Raw genomic sequence first — 22,520 nt, forward strand, 5'->3', positions numbered from 1 at the left:
TTTTAGTCTAAGGCATGAATGTTGTTCCTGAGAATGCAGAAAGAGTCTTCTGAGCATAGAGAGTCCCACTGCTGTCATCAGCCTGCCACACAGCACATGTTGATTATCAATTGTTGAAAAGAATTCCTCAAAATACTGGGGCTGTTGCATGATGCTGAGTTGGAAATATCTTGGGGAAAAAAAAAACCTTGCCTTTAAATGATCCTGCCAGCTGTCCTTTCAGTTTTAAGTGAAGTGAGGGTCAGTAGTGAGTGACTGTGTCCTCAGAGGTTTACTTTTTAAGTTTAGAAGGACCTGGAACAAATTTAGACTAATCTTGTAGGAACAAAGCTGACTTGCTTGCTAGTGTAAAGGCATTTAACATTAATTTCAAAGATCTAGCCTGATCAGCTTTTATTTGTCATAACCAAATAATTGAGTGTGTCATTTACACTTTTCTCAAGTACAAACACCTGATCAAATGACATATGATATAAAATCATTTCAGGTCATCCCCAAAAGCATGTTCCATGTCTGTCAATGGAGCTGAAGTACTATTTATAAACTCCCTCCTTCTGCATAGTAAAAGAGGGTTTGTGAATAAAACCATGTAATTTATAATGCAAGAAGTAAGTCCAAGAGTGATATTTAATTTTTAATTATTTTTCTGTTCATTTGAGAAGATATTATTATCATAGGATCATACAGTGGTTTGGGTTGGAAGGAACTTTAAAGATCATCTAGTTCCAACCTCCACTGCTATATTTGCATCTGTTACTATATGTTTGTATTTTGAGACTTGCTCATTCTACAGCCATGTAATGCTGCATACTGTGCTAAGTCATGAGTTCTTGCTTGTGGGAGATGAAAGTCCTTATCAGCTATTTCTGGATGAAAACAGATTATTAAAAACCTCTGCTCAAAACCCAACAAGGAGGGTCCCTCACTGCCATCATGCCAGAGAGGGACTGTAAGATGGCACTGTTGCCTTGCCAGTCCTGTCTGCAGCATGCTAGAAGCATGAAGGCCATGACAGTGCTGGGGCATTCAGGGCACCCTGGTGCTCTGTGTTCCATTTCTCCCTGTTCTGTCTACAGCTCAGCCACACTCCCGTCCATGATCAAGTGCATCGAGGAGAACAACGGAGTCGACAAGAGGATCAGCAGGTTCATCCTTCCCATTGGGGCCACTGTAAACATGGATGGAGCTGCTATTTTCCAGTGCATGGCAGCTGTGTTTATTGCTCAGCTGAATAATGTCGACCTCAACCCTGGGCAGATCTTCACAATTCTGTAAGTTCCTTGCAACCACATTCTTCTGGCCCCCAAACACATTCAAGCTGTGGTCTCTCCGTTAATAGCTAACAGTTAGCATTCCACATCTCTGACCTAAAGCTTACAAACTGCTATGTAACATAATTATAGGGTGATTAAAGGATGGAGTCTTTAAACCTTTACAAGATTTGCCAGAGTCTCGATTTAATAAAAGGTGGAACCTGGGAAGGGTAATTGAATTCTGAAACAGTCTTTGAGCTGTTTAAAGCTCTTTCTCACATGAAATTCCTCTCCTTCTTTAAGCATCTCACTGCTCTATCTCCAGTCACGATTAGGCTGCATAATTGAGGCATTCTGCATTGCCCAGAAAGCAACCCCTTATTGCCCCTCTGGATGTCTTGGAAAATTCTCCTGCCAGCATCTTGGTTCCTTATGCATCTGTTCTGTACTAAAGACTCTGTTCCTGCTTATCTCTGTCCTTCCTACCATCATATTGCTGGCTTTCCTGGTCAGATCTCTTGTTCCCCTCCTAACTGATTTGCTCCATTATCCCCTCCACCACCCCAGTCCTACTTCCTTCTCAAAGACTCTCTCCCCTCTATGCCTGGAATATCCTCTGATGTCCCATATCACATGAAATGTCATTATCTTCATTTTTCTCCTTAAAATCCCTTAAATGAGGACGCTACAAGCAGTTCTGGCTCCTCACTGTGCCCATCCTGCATGCCTCCTAGAGCTGTTTCATGGCATTTTTTTTTTTTTTTTTTTTTTTTTCCCTTCCTGGCCAGGTTTTATTTCCTTTTTGATTGTGTTTCCCAGTATGTTGTTTGTCTATAAGGCAGGGCTGGGGCACTGTTTTTTTTTTTTTTGATGTGTAGCCAAATTAGCTTTTGAGGTACTCTCAGCGAATCAGATATGAAGACAGGTCTGAGAATGATGCAGTGATAACCCAAGGAGAGCTCAGTTGCAGACATCTGCACACAAAAAGGTGTGTTGAGCACATGCACTGCAGGTTTCTAGCTCCTGATTTAGGGGCTGTAAGTCTCTCAGCATACTGGAGCTGGGCATGGTAGTAAGGCAGCAGGATAGAGTTATGTTGGTTGTTTCTGATCCTGAAAAGGCAGCAGAATACAGCTGTGTTGGTTGCTTCTTATCCTGAAAAGGCAGCAGGATAGAGCTGTGTTGGTTGCTTCTTACCCGGAAAAGGCAGCAGGATAGAGCTGTATTGGATGTTTCTGATGCTGAAGAGGCAGCAGGATAGAGCTGTGTTGGATGTTTCTGATGCTGAAGAGGCAGTCCTGGTGTTGAACCCAGAGCCATCACCACAGTAACTGCTGCGGGTCCCTGCTGAGCCCTGTGCTCTGTCCGTTCCTTCGCATCAGCAGGCAGGAAGGGCTTTGCCTGGGAAGCGAGCGCTCCCGCTCTGGGTGTCCCATGCTGGGGGGGTTGTTGACAGCTCTCATGGTGGGGGAGCACATGACAGAGAGCAGCAGGGCAGAGCTGGGAGCTCCTCTAACCTGTGGCTGTTGATTTGCAGCGTGACAGCCACGGCGTCCAGTGTGGGAGCAGCCGGGGTCCCTGCCGGAGGCGTCCTCACCATCGCCATCATCCTGGAGGCCATCGGGCTGCCCACCAACGACCTGTCCCTCATCCTGGCCGTGGACTGGATCGTGTGAGTACTGCAAGCCTCACCCACCTGCTGTTGGGAGGCATAGAAATGTGGAATTTGGGAAAAGACGTTCAGGTTTTGTCAGTGTAGCACCACCCACCATGCTCACCCATTAAGCTGTGTCATGGGGACTCCACCACTTGCCCAGGCAGTCTGTTCAAATGATTTACAACTCTCCCCATGAAAAGATTTTCATAATATCTAATCTAAACTTCCCCTGGTGCAATTTGACACCATTTCCTCTCATCCTGTCACTTGTTACGTGGGAAAAGAGTGACATCCACCTCACTACAGCATCCTTGTAGCATATTTAGCTAGAAATGTGGTCAAAGTCCAGAATATAACTCAGTAGAAAATAAGTTCTTACAAGTTCTTACAAGATGTCTGCCTACAGGACAGGTAACTTGTGATGGGGAATGGAAAAGGTGGTGCCTTCCCATTTAAAGCAGTCAGTATGCTAAAATCCCTCTTCAAGCTTTTTTATTCAGCCTTTGTAGAAATGTATTTCTTCTTGCCTTCAAGTCCCATTAGAATGGTTGTTAAAAGTCCATTTAGAATGTGTTGATAATGCTGGAAATTAACTGGCCATTAGAAAGGCAGGGGAGCACAAGGGAAATTGAGTCTGAACATCACTTGTGGAAAACTTCCTTAGTCATACATGGGGAGCAGTTTCCATCAGAAGCTCCTGTCAGCTATTGTTAGAACTTTTTTTTATAGTTTCAAGACTGGTCAAAGCACCAACACAAATATCACAGAGAGGTGCTGTCCACTGGCAGGGCAGGGACACAGAGGGTTTGTGACACTTGTCACTGCTATGGGCAGTGTAATGGCTGGAGCACAGTGCTGAGTGTCACAAGTTTAGTAGACAGTATTGATGGTGGTAACCTTTCCTTTCCATCTTCTGGGAAAGAAGTAAGAGGTCAGTATGGGTCAAGTAATCTGAATCCTACTCAGTAATTTGTTTCCATTTGGTGGATTATTGGGCAGTTCCTGGTTTGGACTGCACATAATGCCTCAGCATTGCTTTTTGGAAACACCAGCCTCTCTGTAGAGATGGTGCATTACCACAGCAGATGTGGAAATCTCAGAGACTGGGGAAGGTGGCAGCTGTATTACCTTCCCTTCCCACACAACATGTGTCTGTGAAGCATATTCCTACAGCTTCCCTAGGGTCATCACACTCTTTCTTGCTGTAACCTCGTGGGGATCAGCCACCTCCAGAGGACAGGAGATACAGGCAAAGCCCTTTTTATCCTGTCTTCCTAAGGAAGTACAATAGTGGCCGGGTGTTCCACACCTGTATTTGCAAGTGCTTTGAGGCAACAGTGAAAAACTTGCCCTTCCTTTCACTCTGGGCTGCTCTCAGCCTGTGTTGTGCTGGTTGCCTTCCTTTTAAAATAGGTAGCAACCCTCTGTGGTCAAGTGCTCTAGTCAAGGAGCTCAACCTTCTGGTAACAAAAGGGGGAAAGAGGGAGGAAGGAGTCCCATGTCTTGCTTTCATGCCAGCTGTTTAATTACCAGGGAGGACCACAATTACAAATTGAGCCTCTGTTAAAGTTAGGCTGCAAAATGATTAGGAAGTCTCAAAAGCCACATGAGAACACTGTTCATCTTTATGACCCATAAATCTCTTCCATTACACCCTGGCACACTAGTTTTGTGTTGTAGCACCAAAAATTAGGGCAGGTGCTATGGGCAGCAAATGCAGAGAGCACAAGTTGTTCTGCTTGCTTTTGGAAGGATCCCTTAAGTAGGTGCTTGGATTAAGATACCAGTCACAGTAGTTAAAAAGAGAGCTGGGTGCCCTGAATCACTTACTAGATAAGCCCAAAGTAAGTTCCTGCTCTGAACATGTATTTGAAAAATGCTGGCCTGGGAAAAAGGAAGAGGAAGGAGGTGACCTGTGAAAAGCAAGATGCCTGAGAAACAGTAGTACCATTGCTGCAACCCACAGAGAGACCAGAACCAACTAATGGTAACAGTTTTACTGACCTTAAACCTGCTCTGGTGCACATTTTTAGTTCTGAAATAGTGATGATATTTCTGTGGAAAACACCTGTGACAACTACATCTCCCTTGTCTAGTTCCCCTGATGTTAAGTGATTCAGCAGGGGTGAATCAGCTCCCCTTTTTGTGTTAAAACTCTCTTAAAACTAAAACCCTGCTGCTTTGGCTTTTGTTTCTGATCTTCACCAGGGACCGAACCACCACAGTTGTGAATGTGGAAGGAGATGCCCTGGGAGCAGGCATCCTTAATTACCTGAATGAAAAAGACAAGAAAGAGAGAGAGCAGGAACTGAAGGAAGTCACCGTAGAAGCAGTTGCTAACAGCAAGTCTGAAGCAGAAACGTCACCTTTGGTAACCCACAAAAACCCAGTGTCCAACACAAGCAGCACAGCAGACCCTGAATCCAAGGAATCAGTGTTGTGAGCTCGAGGCCGCTCGTCGACACCAGTCCTGGAGGTGCCCGGGGACTTGCCAATGCACCCAGACATTTGCAGCACGACCAGGGGCTGGGTGGCTCCTGCAAGTGCTCAGTTCCAGTCTGTTTTAAAATATGCTGGCCTGGGGAAGGGGAGGGAGGTGGGGTGGGCAGAGAAGGGCTGTTGAGAAGGAGCGCTCGCTTTATAATAGTATTTTGATAGTTTATGCACATACATGTATACGTGTTGCGCTGCACACTGGTGTACATGGACCTGAGAACTGCCATGAGGCTTATGGGGTAAAAAGACTTCCATTAGTGAAGGCTCAGATGGGTTGAAGATAGGAAGGTAGACAAACCCAGTATGTGCTTATTGTAGGGAAAAATTTTTGCTGCTGTTTGAATGGAGAAGCAGTCTAGAAACTCCAGAGTGGGTGAAAATGTTGCTTAAATTTGTTTTCTAGCCTGGAAACACTTACCAACCATTACAGCCATGTTATTATGAAGCAACATTTTTTTTCCACTCCCCTTCCTCTCATGTTCTCCGATCCATTAAAAACATTGAGTATGTCCTTAAAACTAGCTGGGTTTTATTTTTAATAATTTTTTTTGTTTCATACCTAAATTAATAGCTTATAGGGACTTGTTTCATTCTCTGTCTACATTGCAGCTCATTGCAGCTTTCCTTGGTGAGTAACTCCCAAACTGTGGGACCAAACAGAGGAGATCTTTGTGCAGATCAAGGATTGGTTTCCTCCTTTCTTCTAACCAAGCTGTTAAGGAAAAAATCAGAGGAAGAACAAATTTTGTTAAAGTAATCCCTCTGGGGCTGAAAAAAATGAGGAGTCTGTTCCAGTAGTCTGAAAGAGGCTTGCCTGGGACAACATCCATAAGTCCAGAAGTCAGTTCCCTTCATGAAAACACACATGATCCTTTGCTAACACACCATGTCCTGCTCATGTTTATTTAATGGATCAGTCAAAACAACTTTAGTCATACTCTCTTTCAGCAAAATTGAATAGGGGAGGAAAAATTCTGAGCATGCATCATGTGGAAACTGATGACAGGCAACTCTGAGTCTTGGCTTGAAAGGGGAAGAGAAGAGGTGAGTTTATAACCCCAGTGATCTCTCTGTGGGAGCTGGCTACTGTTCCTGCTAGGAGTTTGGTCCTGCCATAAATGCTCTTCTGGCAGCAGTTTACTTGTAGTAATTCTGGGTGGTGCTGGCCCAGGGTAATGCTTTAATGGCAGGTGGTAACCTTTGCTTGAAGCTCAGCTAAACGCTTCTGGATTCTTACTCCTCCTTTTTTGCCTTTACAGTGTCCTTCCTGAATTTATATCCCAAACCTGAACAAAGTCTGGCAGGCTCATTGCAAAGATCCTGTTGATTTATCTTGGCTCTTTGGATGCTAATAGTTAAAAAAAATATGACTACACATGCCAAAAATTTGCCTGGGCTTATGATGTTTTCCCTTGGTTACTTCAACAAGAGATTGCATATGGTCCATCTCCACACTGTTAGTTCAGCAATATATATTTACACTTAGCTTTGATATAAAGTAATGCTAAAGTCTCCCTTTTTCTTTCTCCTCTCTTGCTTCAGAGGAATCTATCTTGGAAAGATATCAGCACTAGGAAGAGACAACTCCAATTCCATGGCAGCAGCCGCCTTCCTTTGCAAAGCATCCCTCCTGGTAGAAGGACTCAGTGAATTTTGCAGGAAGATGCTCAGAGTGAGATGTGGCCACCCCTGAGGGAGAGCACCATGAGTGCAGCATGACTGGGTTAATCCAGTGCACTGGAGCCATGCAGACAGTCCAAGGAGGAAAGGATTAGTCAGCCCTCTGGGAAACTGCAGGTGGAGTTTCTTCTTAACCAGTTTATTTGTAACCATGTCCACAAAATTTGGTCATTCCTTGGCTCACCTTCAAAATGGAAGGAGACACAGTTCTGTAGGGATGTCTTTTGCCCAGCAGATCAACTTCACATTTCTTCCTGTTAGAATCATCCCAATTCCTTTCAACTCAGGAAACCAAAAGCACATTTTTAAGTCTAAGCATCTCTCTGAAATATCTGAATGCACCAGAACCCCAAATACTTTGATTTTAAAATAGTATATGGGTGTGTCAAGGAAGCTGAAAATTCTGACTGTCCCTTGTGGGCTGGGTTCTGTAGTTTAATTTTATCCCTCATCAAATGTTTATCTCCTGTACTTTTGTGAGACCCCCTGGAATACTGTGTACAATTCTGGTGTTCCCAACATAAGAAGGATGTGGAACTGTTGGAGGAAGTCCACATGAGGGCCACAAAGAGCATCCCCTGCAAAGATAGGCTGACAAAACTGGGTTTCTTCATCCCAGAGAATAGAAGGTTGCATTGCAACCTTCTAGTATCTGAAGGGGGCCTACAGGGAAGCCAGAGAGGGGCTTTGTCAGGAACTGTAGTGGTAGAACAAGGACCAATAGGTACAAATGAAAGAGATGAAATTTGGTGAGACACTGGAACAGGTTGCCCAGGGAGGTTGTAGATGCCCCAACCCTGACAGTGTTCAAAGCCAGGCTGAATAACACCTTGAGTAACCTGGTCTAGTGGGAGGTATCCCTGCACATGTCAGGGGGGTTGGGATCTTTAAGGTCCTTTCCCACCCTTTAACATTCTGTGGTTGTATGCTGCTCTCCCTCTCTGTGACACATGCAGCTAGGATCAGCACATGAGGGCAGTACTAAAATGACAATCCATGAAGCATCACAGCACCATTTCAGAGAAGAGCACATCACAAGTTTTTTTTAGTTTTTTTTCACCCTGAAGCTGTTGTTGCCCACAGGTAGAAGTACTGCCCTGGGCAAACCCAAAGGCTGGGCTTCCTTGCAAGGCACTACCATGCCATTGTGCCATATGATCCTTCTTCTCTGTGGTGCTGCAGCTGGAGTGTGCCTCATCCTTGTAGCAGTGTGCAATAGGCTGTGGCACTTTGTTCCTGACAGGGGATCCCAGGAAATGGAAAACTGAATCAAATAGCTAGTATTAGTATTTTCCAATAGCAATGTAGAAGCTCACAGTCTTCCCTGAACGCCTCTCCCAGTCCCCACAAGTGGGTTGCCATGTTTTACATTGATGTGTGTCTAGTCCCTTGTTAGAGCAGTTGGATTTAAGGAGGTCAGATCATTCTCATAGCAGGAATTTAATCAAGGAAATCTGACGTTCCTTTTCTTGGAGACAGGTATCATAGGATTTATATGAATCATGAGTATTCAGCTCTTAATCTGCCACAAATCTGTAGTTTACAGAAGCCCTACTTTAGACTTAAAAATATGCCAGGTTTTTTGTTGTTTTTGCACAACAAGAGGGATCTATGGAAGCAGTGCTGGATAATTTCTGCTTGTCAGAACATCTTGGTCATTTTTTTAATCATTTGTGTCAGAATTTACATTTTGATTTCTTCTGTCATATTCCCATTCCTCACTATAGCTGTGATGCATTCTAGAACTCCCTACCTGGATTGTTTTCTTAAGGTTGGAATGTGAAAGATCCAGTACTGCACTCTCTGAAACTGTAAAAAATGTGATACATTCCAACAGCTGCCACGGTAATAATGTGGATCCTGTTGGTAAGTCTCATGAGACAGAAGACTTGCCATTTGCCCAGGCACTCCACAAATCTGGTGCCATTGTAGTACTTAACTCCAATGTCTCTTGCCTGGACATATATTTCTGTTCTGCTGGCATAAGTGTAAATTGGAAACCTTTAGTCAGTTGCCTCTTTTTTTTTTTTTTTTTTTTTTTTTAAGAGGAAATAAATTCCATGTAGAAAACACTATTTTCTATTAGATTTTTAGGTCGGTTTTTTTGTTGTTTTGGTTTTTTTTCTGGAAGGTGCAAGTTCTCTCCTCAGCTCATGTCCTACCCTCTAGTACAGGAATTACTTTTTGAGAGAAAGATATGGAAATTATATGGTGTGTTTCTTAGGGTGTCCTGTGCAAGGCCAGGAGTTGGACTTGATGATCCTCATGGGTCCCTTCCACCTCAGTGGATTCTATGAAATATTGAAGAGTCTGCAAGCCATTTCTTCAGTAAAGTTTCTTTGAGCATTTTGCACCATCTTTTGTTTCTTCTCCAGGATTGACTATTCACTCCATTTTATTTATCACTGCCTGATCTCATCCTGTTTCCTGGAATACTGTATGTTCTTTTTATGTTTCAGTGGCTCAGGAGTAAATGGGAGAGGGGACAGAGTTTTGAGGGCTGCAGTTTGCATTCTGCCTTGTTCCTGTCCTGGACTCAGCAGAGGTTTGTGAGCCTTGGTAATTTAGAGTTGCTCTGAGAGTGCCAAGCAGTATCTGTCTCTCACATTGAGAAAGGTGTTTGTTCTGTGCTGTGAGATGTGGGTGTAGATGCCTGAAAAACTGTAGTGAGCAGTGGAAGGTGCCAGGACTTGACTGCTTGTGGGATATTTTCAGTAAAGATCTTGTATTCCTAAGAACTGAACTTTAACTGAGTCTTGGTAATTGCTCTGCAAGACTGGGTGATTGCAAAGGACTTCAACCCCTTCTGGGGATGTCTCTTGCAGTCAGGATGGCTTTTGTGTTGAGAATGGGCTGGAGCCAATCCCAGGGCTTGCCCTGCCAGGATGTGACAAGCAGGACTGTGTCCCTGGGATGTAACAGAGATGTGGAGCTGGCCAAAGGACTGCGTGGATTGGTGAAACAATATTTGCTTTGTCTTTTCTGGGCAGCCCTGAGGAGGCAGTGGCCCTGAGGTGGTGAGAGACTGGGGTGAGGGTGTGAGGGGCAGGAAGCTTTCCTGGTGCTTGCTCTGTTCCCATACTCTTCCCTGGGCATTTGCTGTGACTGGTGCCAGATGTGGACCTGACCCAGTGTCACCATTCGTATTCTTCTGCGTTCCTCCTTATTTTGCAGCAAGAACAATGAAATCTGAAGTGTTTAGACAGTTCCTCTTTCAGTCAAGTCCAAGTTCCTGTCATCTCTGTGACTGACCACCCAGCCATATTTTGTAGGTTGAGTCCTCAAGAGCTTGCAAAAGGGACGGAACCACCACCTCTTCTGCAAAGATTTGCAGCATTGGTCAGCAGTCTGGGCAAAATCTTCACTCTGGTCCTCTGCTAACACAGAGCATTTCTGCAGCCACTGTAAAGCATCATCCTGTTGGAAATGATAATTTTTAATCCTGACCCTCCCACAGGCAGTGAGCAGTAAGCCTCAGGTACCAAGTCCAAAGACCAAAATATAAACTCTCACCAAAGAAAAATTGTCACATCTTCACTGATTTGCCAAGGTTCACTGCCTTGGCAGATCATAATGACAGAGCTGCCTGTAGTGACTGATTTGGTGACAGATGAACAGCACAGGTTGCATAAGTTTTATACCTGTGCTTCCTTTTCTGTAAATTAGGTTTACAGATATTTACGTGTCTCTCACAGGCCATAGTGTGGAAGATAGTGAGTTGCAATATTTGGAAAGCACTCTTAAGACAGAGAGCAGTAAATCTTGAGGAATAATGAACTTTTCAAAAATCTGAAAGGAATCAAATAATGAAAGTATGAAGAGTTGCATTGTGCTAGAGGAGGAATGGAAGAGAAATCAGGTGGATGCATTTGCTGGGATAATTTGGGGGGAGCAGGGGAGCTGGTGTCAGTGTGAGCTGCAGCTCAGAAAAAGGATGTGACTTGATTCAAGGACAACACAGTGCCCTGTTCTGTCTGCCTCCTTCCATCTCACCTGACATGCCATGAAAGCTTAGGCTCAGGTAAATTAACAGACATCACCATGGATTCAACATCTATATTGGGAGTCTTGACAGCTTAGTTCCTGACTAGTTTCAGTGGGAGAAAGAGCTTTTTAACTCAAAAGAACAAGTTGTCTTGTTGGTAGTATGGGTGACAAAGGTGGAGAAAAAGAAGAGCTGGAAGGCTGCAGGGGCACTGTCACAGAAGACAGGGTAAGCAAGAGGATAAAGGAGCATCTTTTCCTTGACATTTTGATATGGATAGGATCAAAGAGGCTTGCAGGCATTTGTCTGGCATGTAGCAGAGACAACGCAAATCCCTGCCTGCTGCTTGGGTGGGATTTGCAGGGAGAGGCAGGAGTGCTGCAGTTTCTGAGATGCAGCAAGGCAGCATGCAGAGGGCTAGCATGGAGCTCTGATAAGCTGCTGCTGGCCATGACCAGAGGAACAGCAGTACAGTTCTGGATCAGAGATTGACCCACATTCCTCCTTGCAGGATAGCTAGGACAAATGCTCCTCAGATAAATGCATGGAGACCATTATTCTCCAAGGACAAAGACCAACTTGTTATCTATGGGACCATATTGATGAAAGCCATGTGCTTCAGTTTTCTGGCAGGAGGGAAAAGGGATCATTTGACAAATGATCTAAAACTTTTTCCAGACTTTTGGTGACACATTGAGACAGTTGCCCCTGAATATTTTAACTCTGACAATAAGTGATCAAGAGCCTTATTTGGCTCCTGTAGGTCTTCACATCTGAGCACTGTCTTGGGAAGTTAAAGTTCACACAGAATTCATTCTCTGCATGGGTGTTTACAGGCATTTGTGACCAGCAGGCATCAGTTCACATCTGCACAAGTGAATGAATACAGAAAAAGGTGAACAAACTCTCTTGAGTCACATAAGGGGTTGCCAAGCCAGCTAGGAGCAGACTGAGTCCCAAAGCCAGGTTCATTTTTAGCTAACAACTATCACCTCCTTAAAAGAATCCACATCTGAGAGTTTATAAATATATTTGATTTTGTACAGAGATTTTCATATGAGAGGAAAAAAAAAAAATCTTTCATTCAAGTGTTCACAGGGTGGTTGCTTATCAAATTATATCTCAGTGTCAGCAGATGCATCATCCTTAATAGTTACGAAATCTCATTTGGATTTAACCTCAGATCTCTGTGCCAGCAGGGGGTGAGCACTGTGGACATTTCAGCTGGCCAACAGCTCTTATGTAAAATCCTGCTCAAGAAACATTTATACTTGTCTCCCAAGGCCACAGATGTTGCTTGCAAGGCAAGCAGGGCTACCAACGGGAACCAGCATGAGGAAATGGATTTTGAGCCAACTCTGTTGTAATGCAAAGTTAATGGTGTGGTTTTAAGCCACAGAGACCAAGAAATTTGGTCTTAGATGTTCCTTAGAATAGCTTTCACTTGCTCCTTCTGGTAAAACAACACTGAGAAAGTAATGCTCTTCCTTGCCAAGCGTGTTTTACTAATTGAAACTAAACTGCATGTGGCATGTGCATGCAACTTAATTGCAGTTACATGTTGCAGAAGGAAATTGCTAAGGGAACTCTTCTCTCAAGGAACTGTTTACAATATCTGAATCCCCCAGATTACATTCCCACAGAAAGAGCTGTGCTTAACCATAGAAAAAATACTCTAGATATTAACTGGTTTGGATTGTAGCTTTTTTTAGAACCGGAAGGAATGCTGCAAAAAGGACAGGCCAGGGCCTTCACTGATGTGCATTGATGTAATTTCCTGAGCTTTCTGTGGTTTCTGGATTTCTAATGGAAATACCTCTGTAGCAGCATAGAGGAATGGTCTGGGCCTCTTAGGATGATCATGATCAACAAAGCAGCAGTAAAGCAATGTTTCTTGGCTGTAACTAAAGGCATTTTACTTGCTCAGAATATTCTTATGATGTGGTGCCTCTAAGAAAAAAGTGTTTTCCTAGTGGTCAGTGTTGATGCAGAAGGAAACTTCCTCATGTTTTGTTCAGTTTGCCTTCTCTGTATCCCTCCTGCAGAGTCTGTTGTGCTCCTTGGAGTCTGCCCAGATCCCAGCAGGACCAGGCTCCTATAGTACATAGATCAAACTTAAAGATATTCTGGCCCCATCTGAGGACATGGGCTGCTTCCTGTCCTCTTGGGTGGGGACAAAGACATGCTTTCAGCTTTGGAGAGCGTCTGAACAAACCCTGCTTCATTAAGGCAATACCTTAATGACATTTTACACTTAATTAGTCAAGTAATTGTGACCAAGGTGGCCCAGCTGTCGCTGCCTCCCTGCTTTGCTCCACAACAGATGCTCTGTTGACTTGTCTTCCCTGAAGGCCACTGTGGAGGTGATGTGTTTGCCATCCATGAGAATTCAGTTCTTTTAAGGACACAATCTTATTTAGACTTCCTCAGTTACTATCCTGGCTGCACTCTTGTAAGGCCATGCTGTATGGGAAGGAGACCATGCATAGCACTGCAAATAGCTGAGCAAACCTCTGCTCCTGAGCTGCTTCTTGGTTACAGCAAACTGAGACTGACTCACTCACACTTTGTGAGGGTGAAGACTTTGATTAGATTTTGATTAGATTTTGATTAATCCCTCCGATTCAGGGATAGCAGGACCACCCCTGCACATGAGGAGTCTCCTTCTGCCTTATTATCCTTAAAGGTGCCTTGTCCTGGTTCCCTTCAGGACAAATTCCAAGTTGCTGTTTGGCTTTCAAATATAACTATGCACCAAAGCTGAAAGACTCCATTACCCCTGGAGACAGGAGGGTGAATATGATGTCCTGGTGTGAGACAAGGAAAATGCTTTTCTTTTCTTTATCCTGTGAGCTCTCTGGCAGCAATCCTGAGGTGTGTATGTGTGTGTGTGCTTTTATTTCTACCTGAACACAAATTGCTCTGATTAGGAGGGAGAATTATTGTATTTTTTATATGCTAAACCGTTTGATTAATTACTGTAATAAAAAGAAATATGAACTCTGAAATTCACTGCCATCCACTCCAGTACAATCCAGTATCACTGATACAAACATATCTGTCTTGTTCTTAGAGTAACCACTCCATTGAAGAGGTGTTTGTGCCATGTGGGTGTGTTGATCCTTGTGCCCATCAGTAGCTGTTCCTCTTTCACAGCTGTGAGTTTCACCCCTGTGACTCTGTATCAGCCTTTCCATTGTCTCCCAAGAACAGATGTTTGTGCACATATGCAATGAAAAGACCTTACTGCTGTGTCTAGGGGTGTGTGACCCTGGGGCAGATGTTACAGATGTTTGTTGTGTGCTGTACCCTTTGGAGTAAGAACTCCCTGCCTACCTGGGGAGCAAGCAGTCCTGTGGCTCAGGTGGGGATGGTTTGTTGTGTTAGGAGGGTGACACAATGCGATACTCTCTTTTTCCCTTCTCTCATGGAAATGTATATTTGTTCTCTCTTTGTGTAGCTTCTTGATCTAAAATAAAAACCACCCCAAACAGAATTCACGTTTCCATCTTTGTTTGGAGAGAGCCTGGATCAGCAGTTATGCATTGGTGGGGTGGAAGGGCTGACAGACACGCCTGCTGCCCTTCTGCCAAGCCAACTGACTGTTCCTTGGAGAAGGATTGAGCAGTGGGAGTAATCATTAGGAAATGCTTTTCAATCAGCCAGGCTGGCAAGTTCAGGGTAATTTTAGATTTGCCATACAGCCCATCCAAGTAGTGTGCTGGTCTCAGAATTGAGGGCCTGGGTTTGCCATCTAAGTGGGTTTGACACAGCTTTTCCATTAAAAGCTTATATGTCTCCAAAGAGAGGAGTCTGTCCTGAGATGCACACGCATAACATCACAAATCCAGGGAAAAACATCTACTATGTAAGTTTAGGTGGGTTAGCTTCAAGCATTAAACTCCCAGAACAAATAAAAAAGGGGGCAAAATTCACAAGAATTGCAAGCACCAAAAGAAGGAAGCAGAATTTGAAGGACCTGCCCATTTATGATTTACAATTTGGGACCAGTGTTATGCCCTGGAATGTAAATCTTACAAAACCACCAATGTGGTGGTTTCCAAAAAGCTTGTCTGACTCCATGGTTGTGCCTTTGGCTTCTCACTTCCTAGCTGAACTAGCTCACTTCTGATCCTCTGGGACCAGAGCCTGGGGCCATTCACATGTCAGCTTTGCACACAAGTTTTCTGAAATCTTCTGGGGTGGTTGTCAGAGCCATAGTGATTTGCCATGTTAAACCCATGAAGCTTTGTGAGACCCATGGAAAAGATGGAATAATTTCTTCTCTTTAATGAGAGCTCAGCTAAGCCTTAGAATGAGTCCCAGGTGCCTCCAGCTGGATATTATTAGCACTTGTTAGGCATTATTATGGATAAAGAGATGGTTTCCTATAATATTTCAACAAAGAGATAAAAGTTGGGTAAGTTCTAATTAAAGTTTAATGATTTTAATCTGGTTTTCCATCACCACCTACAAATCTGGCCGCCTGCTTTACAACTTCTTAGTTTTGTTGGGGTTTTTTGAAGCATTTTTTGCAAAATACTCTTCACTCCTTTCTTCCAAGCTCTAAGCAGGCAACACACATTTTTCTTGTTCACATGAAAAGCGTTTAACAGTAAATTTATTACAAAAGCCACTGCTATTGTTCTAACTTAATATTGCAGAGGAAATGCAATTATGGCCAATGAGCAGATTAGTCCTTTTTTTAATCCCCAGTTTATCTGATTAAGGTAGATAGAATTATAGGGAAGTGCCTTGTGAGTTAAACAGAACACAAAACCATTTATTTTGCCCTGAAATGAATGGTTTGATTCACACAGGTTGTGTGGTGTCTGTGTGATCTCTCACTGGTCACCTTTAAAATGTATGGGTTTGTTGGAAGTCAGATCTCTGCTATGTCCCCATTATAAGCATTAAAGTCTCTTTGAATCGTTGTAGGAGATCTTACAGAAGGGGACTGTGGTATTTATTTATATTTTAAACTCATTGTAGCCACCTGCACTGGTTCTCTTAACAGATTTCATTCACTCTCAAGAAACAAGTTCTGTCCCGCCCCAATCACTTGTGTGCAACATACACCACAAGGGGGATGCCTGTGAACATCCCAGTTTTGGGGCATCTGTTTAATAATCTTTAACAATTAATAGTTGTTTTGTGATGATTCTTTGCTGCAGTCTCCCTGCCTGCCTGCAAGGGAGGGAAATGGGAGATGTCTGTTCTCCTGCTGTTAGGGAGGAGGCTCTCCCTCAAGTGGGTTGTGTGTCCTGTGGTCTTAGCAATGGCTCAAATTATCAATCCCAAATTCTTTTCTGGTGTCATTTGTTATAAATTCAAGCCATTCTTAGTCCTCCAGCTCTGCTATTTCTTCTGGCACTTACATGCACAGATTTTAATCTGGACTAATCCAAATATTTCTTTTACAAATCTCTGTGTTGATGACTGGTTCCTGCGGATGCCAGCTCTAGTTTTGAAGAGCCTCCTGGTTCTGCTCACAGAACATAGAAATGACAGAGGGCCAAGGCATCCCAACAATTAGAATGAAAAAGAACTTGCATTTCCCCACTAAAAGCAGAAGTAAATCTCACATTTAGTAAGTAAACTTAATTCCAATTATTCACTGTTATAATTTACATTGATGAAGAGTTGCCACTGCCTCTTGACCACTTGGCTCCTATTTCTTTCACAGCAGCTTGTCACCCTCCTCAAAGGCAAAGCATCTGGGCCACACCAACTCCATCCCATCCACCTCCTTCTGCTCCACGGCGCCTGGCCCTGATCTGCAGCTGTGTGAGTGTTTTAGGGGCCCTGGCTGGAGGTAAGGAGGTGCTGTGAGGGAACACAAACCCCTGGAACCCCCATGCCTTTGTGGCTACATCTGCAGTTGCTGGCGGGCTGGCCGGGCTGTGTTCGTGGTGTGATGGGCACATCGTGTGGCCAGAAAGGAGAAGTGCAGATTCTGCTTGACCTTTTCCCTGAGCTTAATCCTGCCACTCGGTCCAGCTGTGCAAACAAGTGGTAAAAGGACGCAAATAGCCCAGCTGCTGGCATTGGACAACACACCCAACTCAGATCTTCCATGCTGACGTTAAAATACTTGTCACTCCAGTTTTCCCTCTGTTCTTCCTTAATCCTGCCTTATGTATTTTATTGGTCAGCTGCCACAAGTGTGCTTAAGTTGTATTTTCAAGTGGTTCTCCAAAGTCAGGAAGAAAAAACAGCAGCTACCTTTTCAGTAATATTCAGAAATATTCAATAATAGTGCAGTGGTGATCTTAGAGGAGCAATGAGAAGTGTGTAGGCTTCAGGCAAGTCTTCTCATGGCTTTATAAAGAAGTTAAAGCAGCATGGCTGAGCTTGAACCTGCTTATGTAGGCATCACCAGAGCAGCTGTCCAGCTGAATGACTGGATTCCTTGGGAGCCTGCTGTAGTTCCAGGACCGTAAGTCGCTGATTAGTGACATCAAATGTCAAAACAGAGAAAATCTGCAGCCCTACCTGGAGAAGAAGGTGTGGGAAAAGGGAAATGTGCAGGGCTGAAATTCCCAGCAGCATCAGAAAAATTGAGAGAGAGAGTCTGGGAAACAGAGGCTGGAAAGAATTAATCTAGGTAAGGGTAATTACCTGCACTTTTACTAGTGGGAAATGGTAGGTGAAGGAGCAGGATCAGGAAGTTACAGGCAGTCAGGAGCAGGAGTCCTGTGCTGTGAATAAATCAGATCCTGTTCCCAGGGTGTGTAAGCAGGATCACAGCCTGACTACCACACCGGTTCTGCCCAAGTACAGCCAAGCCCATGCTGGAGCTTTGGATCAGTGTTGAGCTTCAAAGAAATGTGGCCCAAAGAATGAGAATGAAGATGAGAACAGAGAGAATGGTCCAAGATGTGGATATCCTGACCTCTGGAGAAAGGAATAGGGTTGTTAGCCTTGAGAAGAAAAAGACAAACACTTGCAAACAAACACTTTCAGAGAAGGGTTAGGCAGCCCAAAGAGAGTCCTGAGCAGTTTGCACAAAGACTAATTAATATTGTTATCAGATGAGGAACAGAGAGGTTAGGTCCAAGCCCTGCATTTGCTGACGTCTCATCCATCCCAAACATTTGCATTGCGAGACTGAAATTTGATGCTGAAGATAGTGCAGATGCTATTCAAGAATATATGGTGCACCTCCAGGCTTCAGGTTTCATCCCAGAGAGCTGACTGTCTGGCTTGGAGCTTGAAATCCTTCAGGGTAGAAAGAAGTAACAAACTGATGTGCCAAAGACACGTGCTGGATAACTGCAGGTTACTGCAGTTAGGGGCATATTAAAACTCTGAATGCATACAGCTGGTGTTCATGATGGATCCAGTTCTGTGCAAAAAAAAAAAAAAAAAAAAAGCATATTCTCACCACAAAAATAACTTCTCATATATCACAAATACATTGCTTTCAAATCTGATCATCATAAGGAAGCTCTTATTTAATGTCATACATATGGAGATTACTGCTGAATCGTTGCATCCACCGGTGCAGAGAAATCCATTATCTTTGCTGGAAAACCCAGGTTTGAAAGAATCCTGATGTCTCAAATCAGAAAGGAAATATCCTTGTTATTCTTTGCCAGTCTTGTCTGAGTTTGGGCATGAGTTTGGCTGGGTTGACCCTGTATTATAGATCAAATAGGGTTTGATCTATAATAAGGGTCAATAAGGGTTTAATAAGGATAATAAGGGTTTGGGTTTGATCAAGTTTCTCTTCAGCAAAGTTCCCAACAAAGCCAGACGCCAGCAGAAGAAAATCAGTATTGTCCCCCTGAATTTCTTAAATAACCTGTCCTTCAGATCACCAGCTAATTCCCCCCTTGTTTATTGACACGCACCCAGCCATCCCAAGGGCAGGGGAAGGTTTCTGGCGCTCTGGCTGTTCCTGCAGACATCCTGGCCCTTGTTTGGTGGGGGTAGAACAGGACGCAGAGCTTTCCTGCCGGGCCGAGGCCGCAGCCGGCTGCTATTGAGCTCCCAGAACAATGCCTGGCAGCTCCCGAGTCATTGAAACCAGCTAAAAACAGCCCAGCCTGGCGATGAATCACGGCCCCATCCGTGTTTGCTTCCGCTTTTCCACTCAGAGGCCTGAAATCAGCACGGCCTCTACCGGCAGGCAAGCGGCTCCCCGGAGAATGAGCAATAAACAACGTTGTAAAGGGATTTTCCTTCACAAGGGCTTTTCTTTCACAAGGGCTTTGCCTGCCTGAACGCCAATAAAAAGGCAACTCTAGAAAGTGTGCATCCGGGGCAGAGAGAGGTGCAGCCTGATGGAAAAAGACTTGCAGTAACGTGCATCAAAGAAACCCCAAATACAGAAATACTACACGGGAACAGAGATGATCCTGGATTTGTCGTGGCTGTGAGTTCTTCTGAGAGCACCCACCATGTTCTGCTGCAGCGTTACAGCTCTGCTTCTTGAAGCAGCCCTGGAAAAAATATTCCCACTGTGTTTGTCTAAGGGAAAAATGTAAATGGACCAGCTGCCAGATGTAAGTGGGGCTGGCTCCACTGGGTGCAGCAGAATAAATCCAGTTGGTAGCCACTGGGAATCTGGCCCATAATACTGGGATGGCAGAGCTGGAGCAGGCTGCAGGAGTGTGGTTAGGACCAAAGCATTAGCCAGGGATTTGGGATACCTGCTGCCGAACTGATAAGCAAACCCAGGATGTCTCTTTGGTCCTTCCTGGCCTAAAACTGCAAATAATATTGTCTTATAAAGTGCTTTATCAGAGACTTGACCTCTAAAATCTTAGTGAAGAAATAATCTCCAGGAGCAGGTGACATGGACAAAACCCAGAATCAGCCAATGCACAGCAACAAGGAGAAATGTTTGTATTTCTGCATGAAATGGGAACTTGTCAGGATACATCCACTCCAGCCACCAAGGTGTGGCCAGGTACAAACCCCAGAGCAGCGTGCTTTAAAGCTTCCCAGGAAGAGGGCAGGGCACGGCCAGCATCCCACAGTGTGGCAGCACATTTTTCCACCTCTATGAAAAATCCTGAGCGAGGGAGAAAGGTGCTGGCACAGATCAGCCCTAGGACAGGTCCTGCAGCCTGCAGCCGTGCCCGGAGGACACCGGCATCCCTTGGCGTGCCCGTGCAGGGCCCGTTGCAGTCACTTTGCAGCGGTGATGTGCAGGGGCACAGCTGCACCTGGGGAGGGTCAATGCAGGGCTACAAGTGGAGAAAAATTAAAACTCTACAATTCTAATAAAGATTTGTAGCGAACGGTATGTTTATTCACAGCGCTGTGGATGCATTGCCTTTGGGGGGAGGACTCATTGCCTTTCAGTGGACATGCGCACCCCTGAGAACTTCTGATCTTTTTTATTACCCCGACTAATGTCAATATGCATAATAATTTCACAATAGGTTCATGCATATTCATTCTGCTTACAGCTAGTTACACTTGTACTCAGTTGTTGTCAGAAAGTACAGAAAGAACCCTTGGGTCACTCTGCCCTGTCTGTTTCAAAGTCCGAGGAGTCTTTCTTAAATTTTTTATCTTTTTAGTGGAAAAGGCGCGGGGCCAGCCCGTGAGGGGCGGGGGCGGGGCCAGGCAAGGTCACGGGGGCGGGGCCGGCGCGTGTCGCCCCCGCCCGTCCCGCGCGGGGTCAGCGCCGGCCGCGGGGGCGGGGCCGCCCTCGAGCTCCGCTCCCATTGGCTGCCGGGCGGCGCGGGCGCGCGCGCGCTGACGCGGCCGGCGCTGCCATTGGCTGCCGGCGCGGAGGGGGCGGGGCGGGGCCGGCGCTGGGTGAGTGAGGGCCGGGGCGCGGCGTGAGGGGGGTCCGGGGGGATCCCGGGGGTCCCGGGCCGCGTTCCCTTTGGAATCCTGGGGCCCCCGGGTGCGCCGCCTCCTCGGCCTCTTTGCTTTTACTTCTTGTCTTTTTGCTTAATTGCCGTTTTTTTTCCCAGCGGCGAACAGAAAGCGGGCAAGGAGAGGAGCTTAAAATAGCAGCCCTCAGATCCCGCAGGCCTGAGAGGCGAGAGCGGTGTGGGGTTTTTTTTCTCCCCCAAAACAACTCCAGAAATGGTCCCCAGCCAAAACGGAGCTGGCGGGAGACGGAAATTCCATCAGCATCCGCTGTGCTCAGTGCATTCCATCAGGGGAGCGATCCCCGCTTCCTTGGATAGAGCCCCCCTTGGACAGAGCCCTCCTTGGAGAGAGCCCTCCTTGGATAGAGCCTTCTTTGGATAGAGCTCTCCTTGGATAGAGCCTTCTTTGGACAGAGCCCTCCTTGGATAGAGCCCTCCTTGGACAGAGCCCTCCCTGGATAGAGCCCCCCTTGGATAGAGCCCTCCTTGGATAGAGCCCTCCTTGGATAGAGCCTTCTTTGGACAGAGCCCTCCTTGGATAGAGCCCTCCTTGGATAGAGCCCCCCTTGGACAGAGCCCTCCCTGGATAGAGCCCCCCTTGGATAGAGCCCTCCTTGGATAGAACCCTCCTTGGATAGAGCCTTCTTTGGACAGAGCCCTCCTTGGATAGAGCCCTCCTTGGATAGAGCCTTCTTTGGATAGAGCCCCCCTTGGACAGAGCCCTCCTTGGATAGAACCCTCCTTGGATAGAGCCCTCCTTGGATAGAGCCCCCCTTGGATAGAGCCCTCCTTGGAGTGAGCCCTCCCTGGATAGAGCCCTCCTTGGATAGAGCCTTCTTTGGACAGAGCCCTCCTTGGATGGAGCCCTCCTTGGATAGAGCCTTCTTTGGACAGAGCCCTCCTTGGATAGAGCCCTCCCTGGATAGAGCCCCCCTTGGACAGAGCCCTCCCTGGATAGAGCCCCCCTTGGATAGAGCCCTCCTTGGATAGAGCCTTCTTTGGATAGAGCCTTCTTTGGATAGAGCCCTCCTTGGATAGAACCCTCCTTGGAGTGAGCCCTCCCTGGATAGAGCCCCCCTTGGATAGAGCCCTCCTTGGACAGAGCCCTCCTTGGATAGAGCCCTCCCTGGATAGAGCCCCCCTTGGAGAGAACCCTCCTTGGATAGAGCCCTCCTTGGATAGAGCCCTCTTTGGATAGATAGAGCCCTCCTTGGATAGAGCCCTCCTTGGAGAGAGCCCTCCCTGGATAGAGTCCTCCTTGGATAGAGCCCTCTTTGGAGAGAGCCCTCCTTGTCCGTCGCCTTTATGCCCTGGCCGCCAGCTCCCTCCCGACGGTGTGAAAAACCTCAGGGATCACTTTTCAGGAGAGATCCCTGCGGACCTTCCCTTTGAAATGAATGAAGCAGCCCCACTGTCTCCCTCCGTTATCTAAAAACACGGCCACGGGTATCGTTTCTGCGAGACAATTGAGGGCTTGGGTGTTTGGGCTGTTTTCCCGTGGTTTTGAGGCCAGTGGAAAGTTTCCACCGTGCCTATAGCTGTGGTACATCCCTCAGTCCTGCCCGAGGATTTGGGATTGCTTCCTCCTGTCGCCAGGGTTAATCTGGATG

General features: G+C 45.7%; 1 protein-coding gene across 1 annotated transcript in view; it reads left to right on the plus strand.

The window, feature by feature from the left end:
* The window catches only part of SLC1A4 (solute carrier family 1 member 4), a 32,774-nt gene extending 18,207 nt beyond the window's left edge, over nt 1-14,567 (plus strand). The window contains exons 6-8 of the mRNA XM_021555867.3: nt 1,077-1,271; nt 2,791-2,925; nt 5,119-14,567. Of these exons, the coding sequence (XP_021411542.2) occupies nt 1,077-1,271; nt 2,791-2,925; nt 5,119-5,353 (565 nt within the window). The 3' untranslated portion in view covers nt 5,354-14,567. The remainder of the gene's footprint in view (nt 1-1,076; nt 1,272-2,790; nt 2,926-5,118) is intronic.
* The last annotated feature ends 7,953 nt before the right edge of the window (nt 14,568-22,520 follow it).

Source organism: Lonchura striata, chromosome 3 (genome assembly GCF_046129695.1).
Source record: "Lonchura striata isolate bLonStr1 chromosome 3, bLonStr1.mat, whole genome shotgun sequence".
NCBI lineage: Eukaryota > Metazoa > Chordata > Aves > Passeriformes > Estrildidae > Lonchura > Lonchura striata.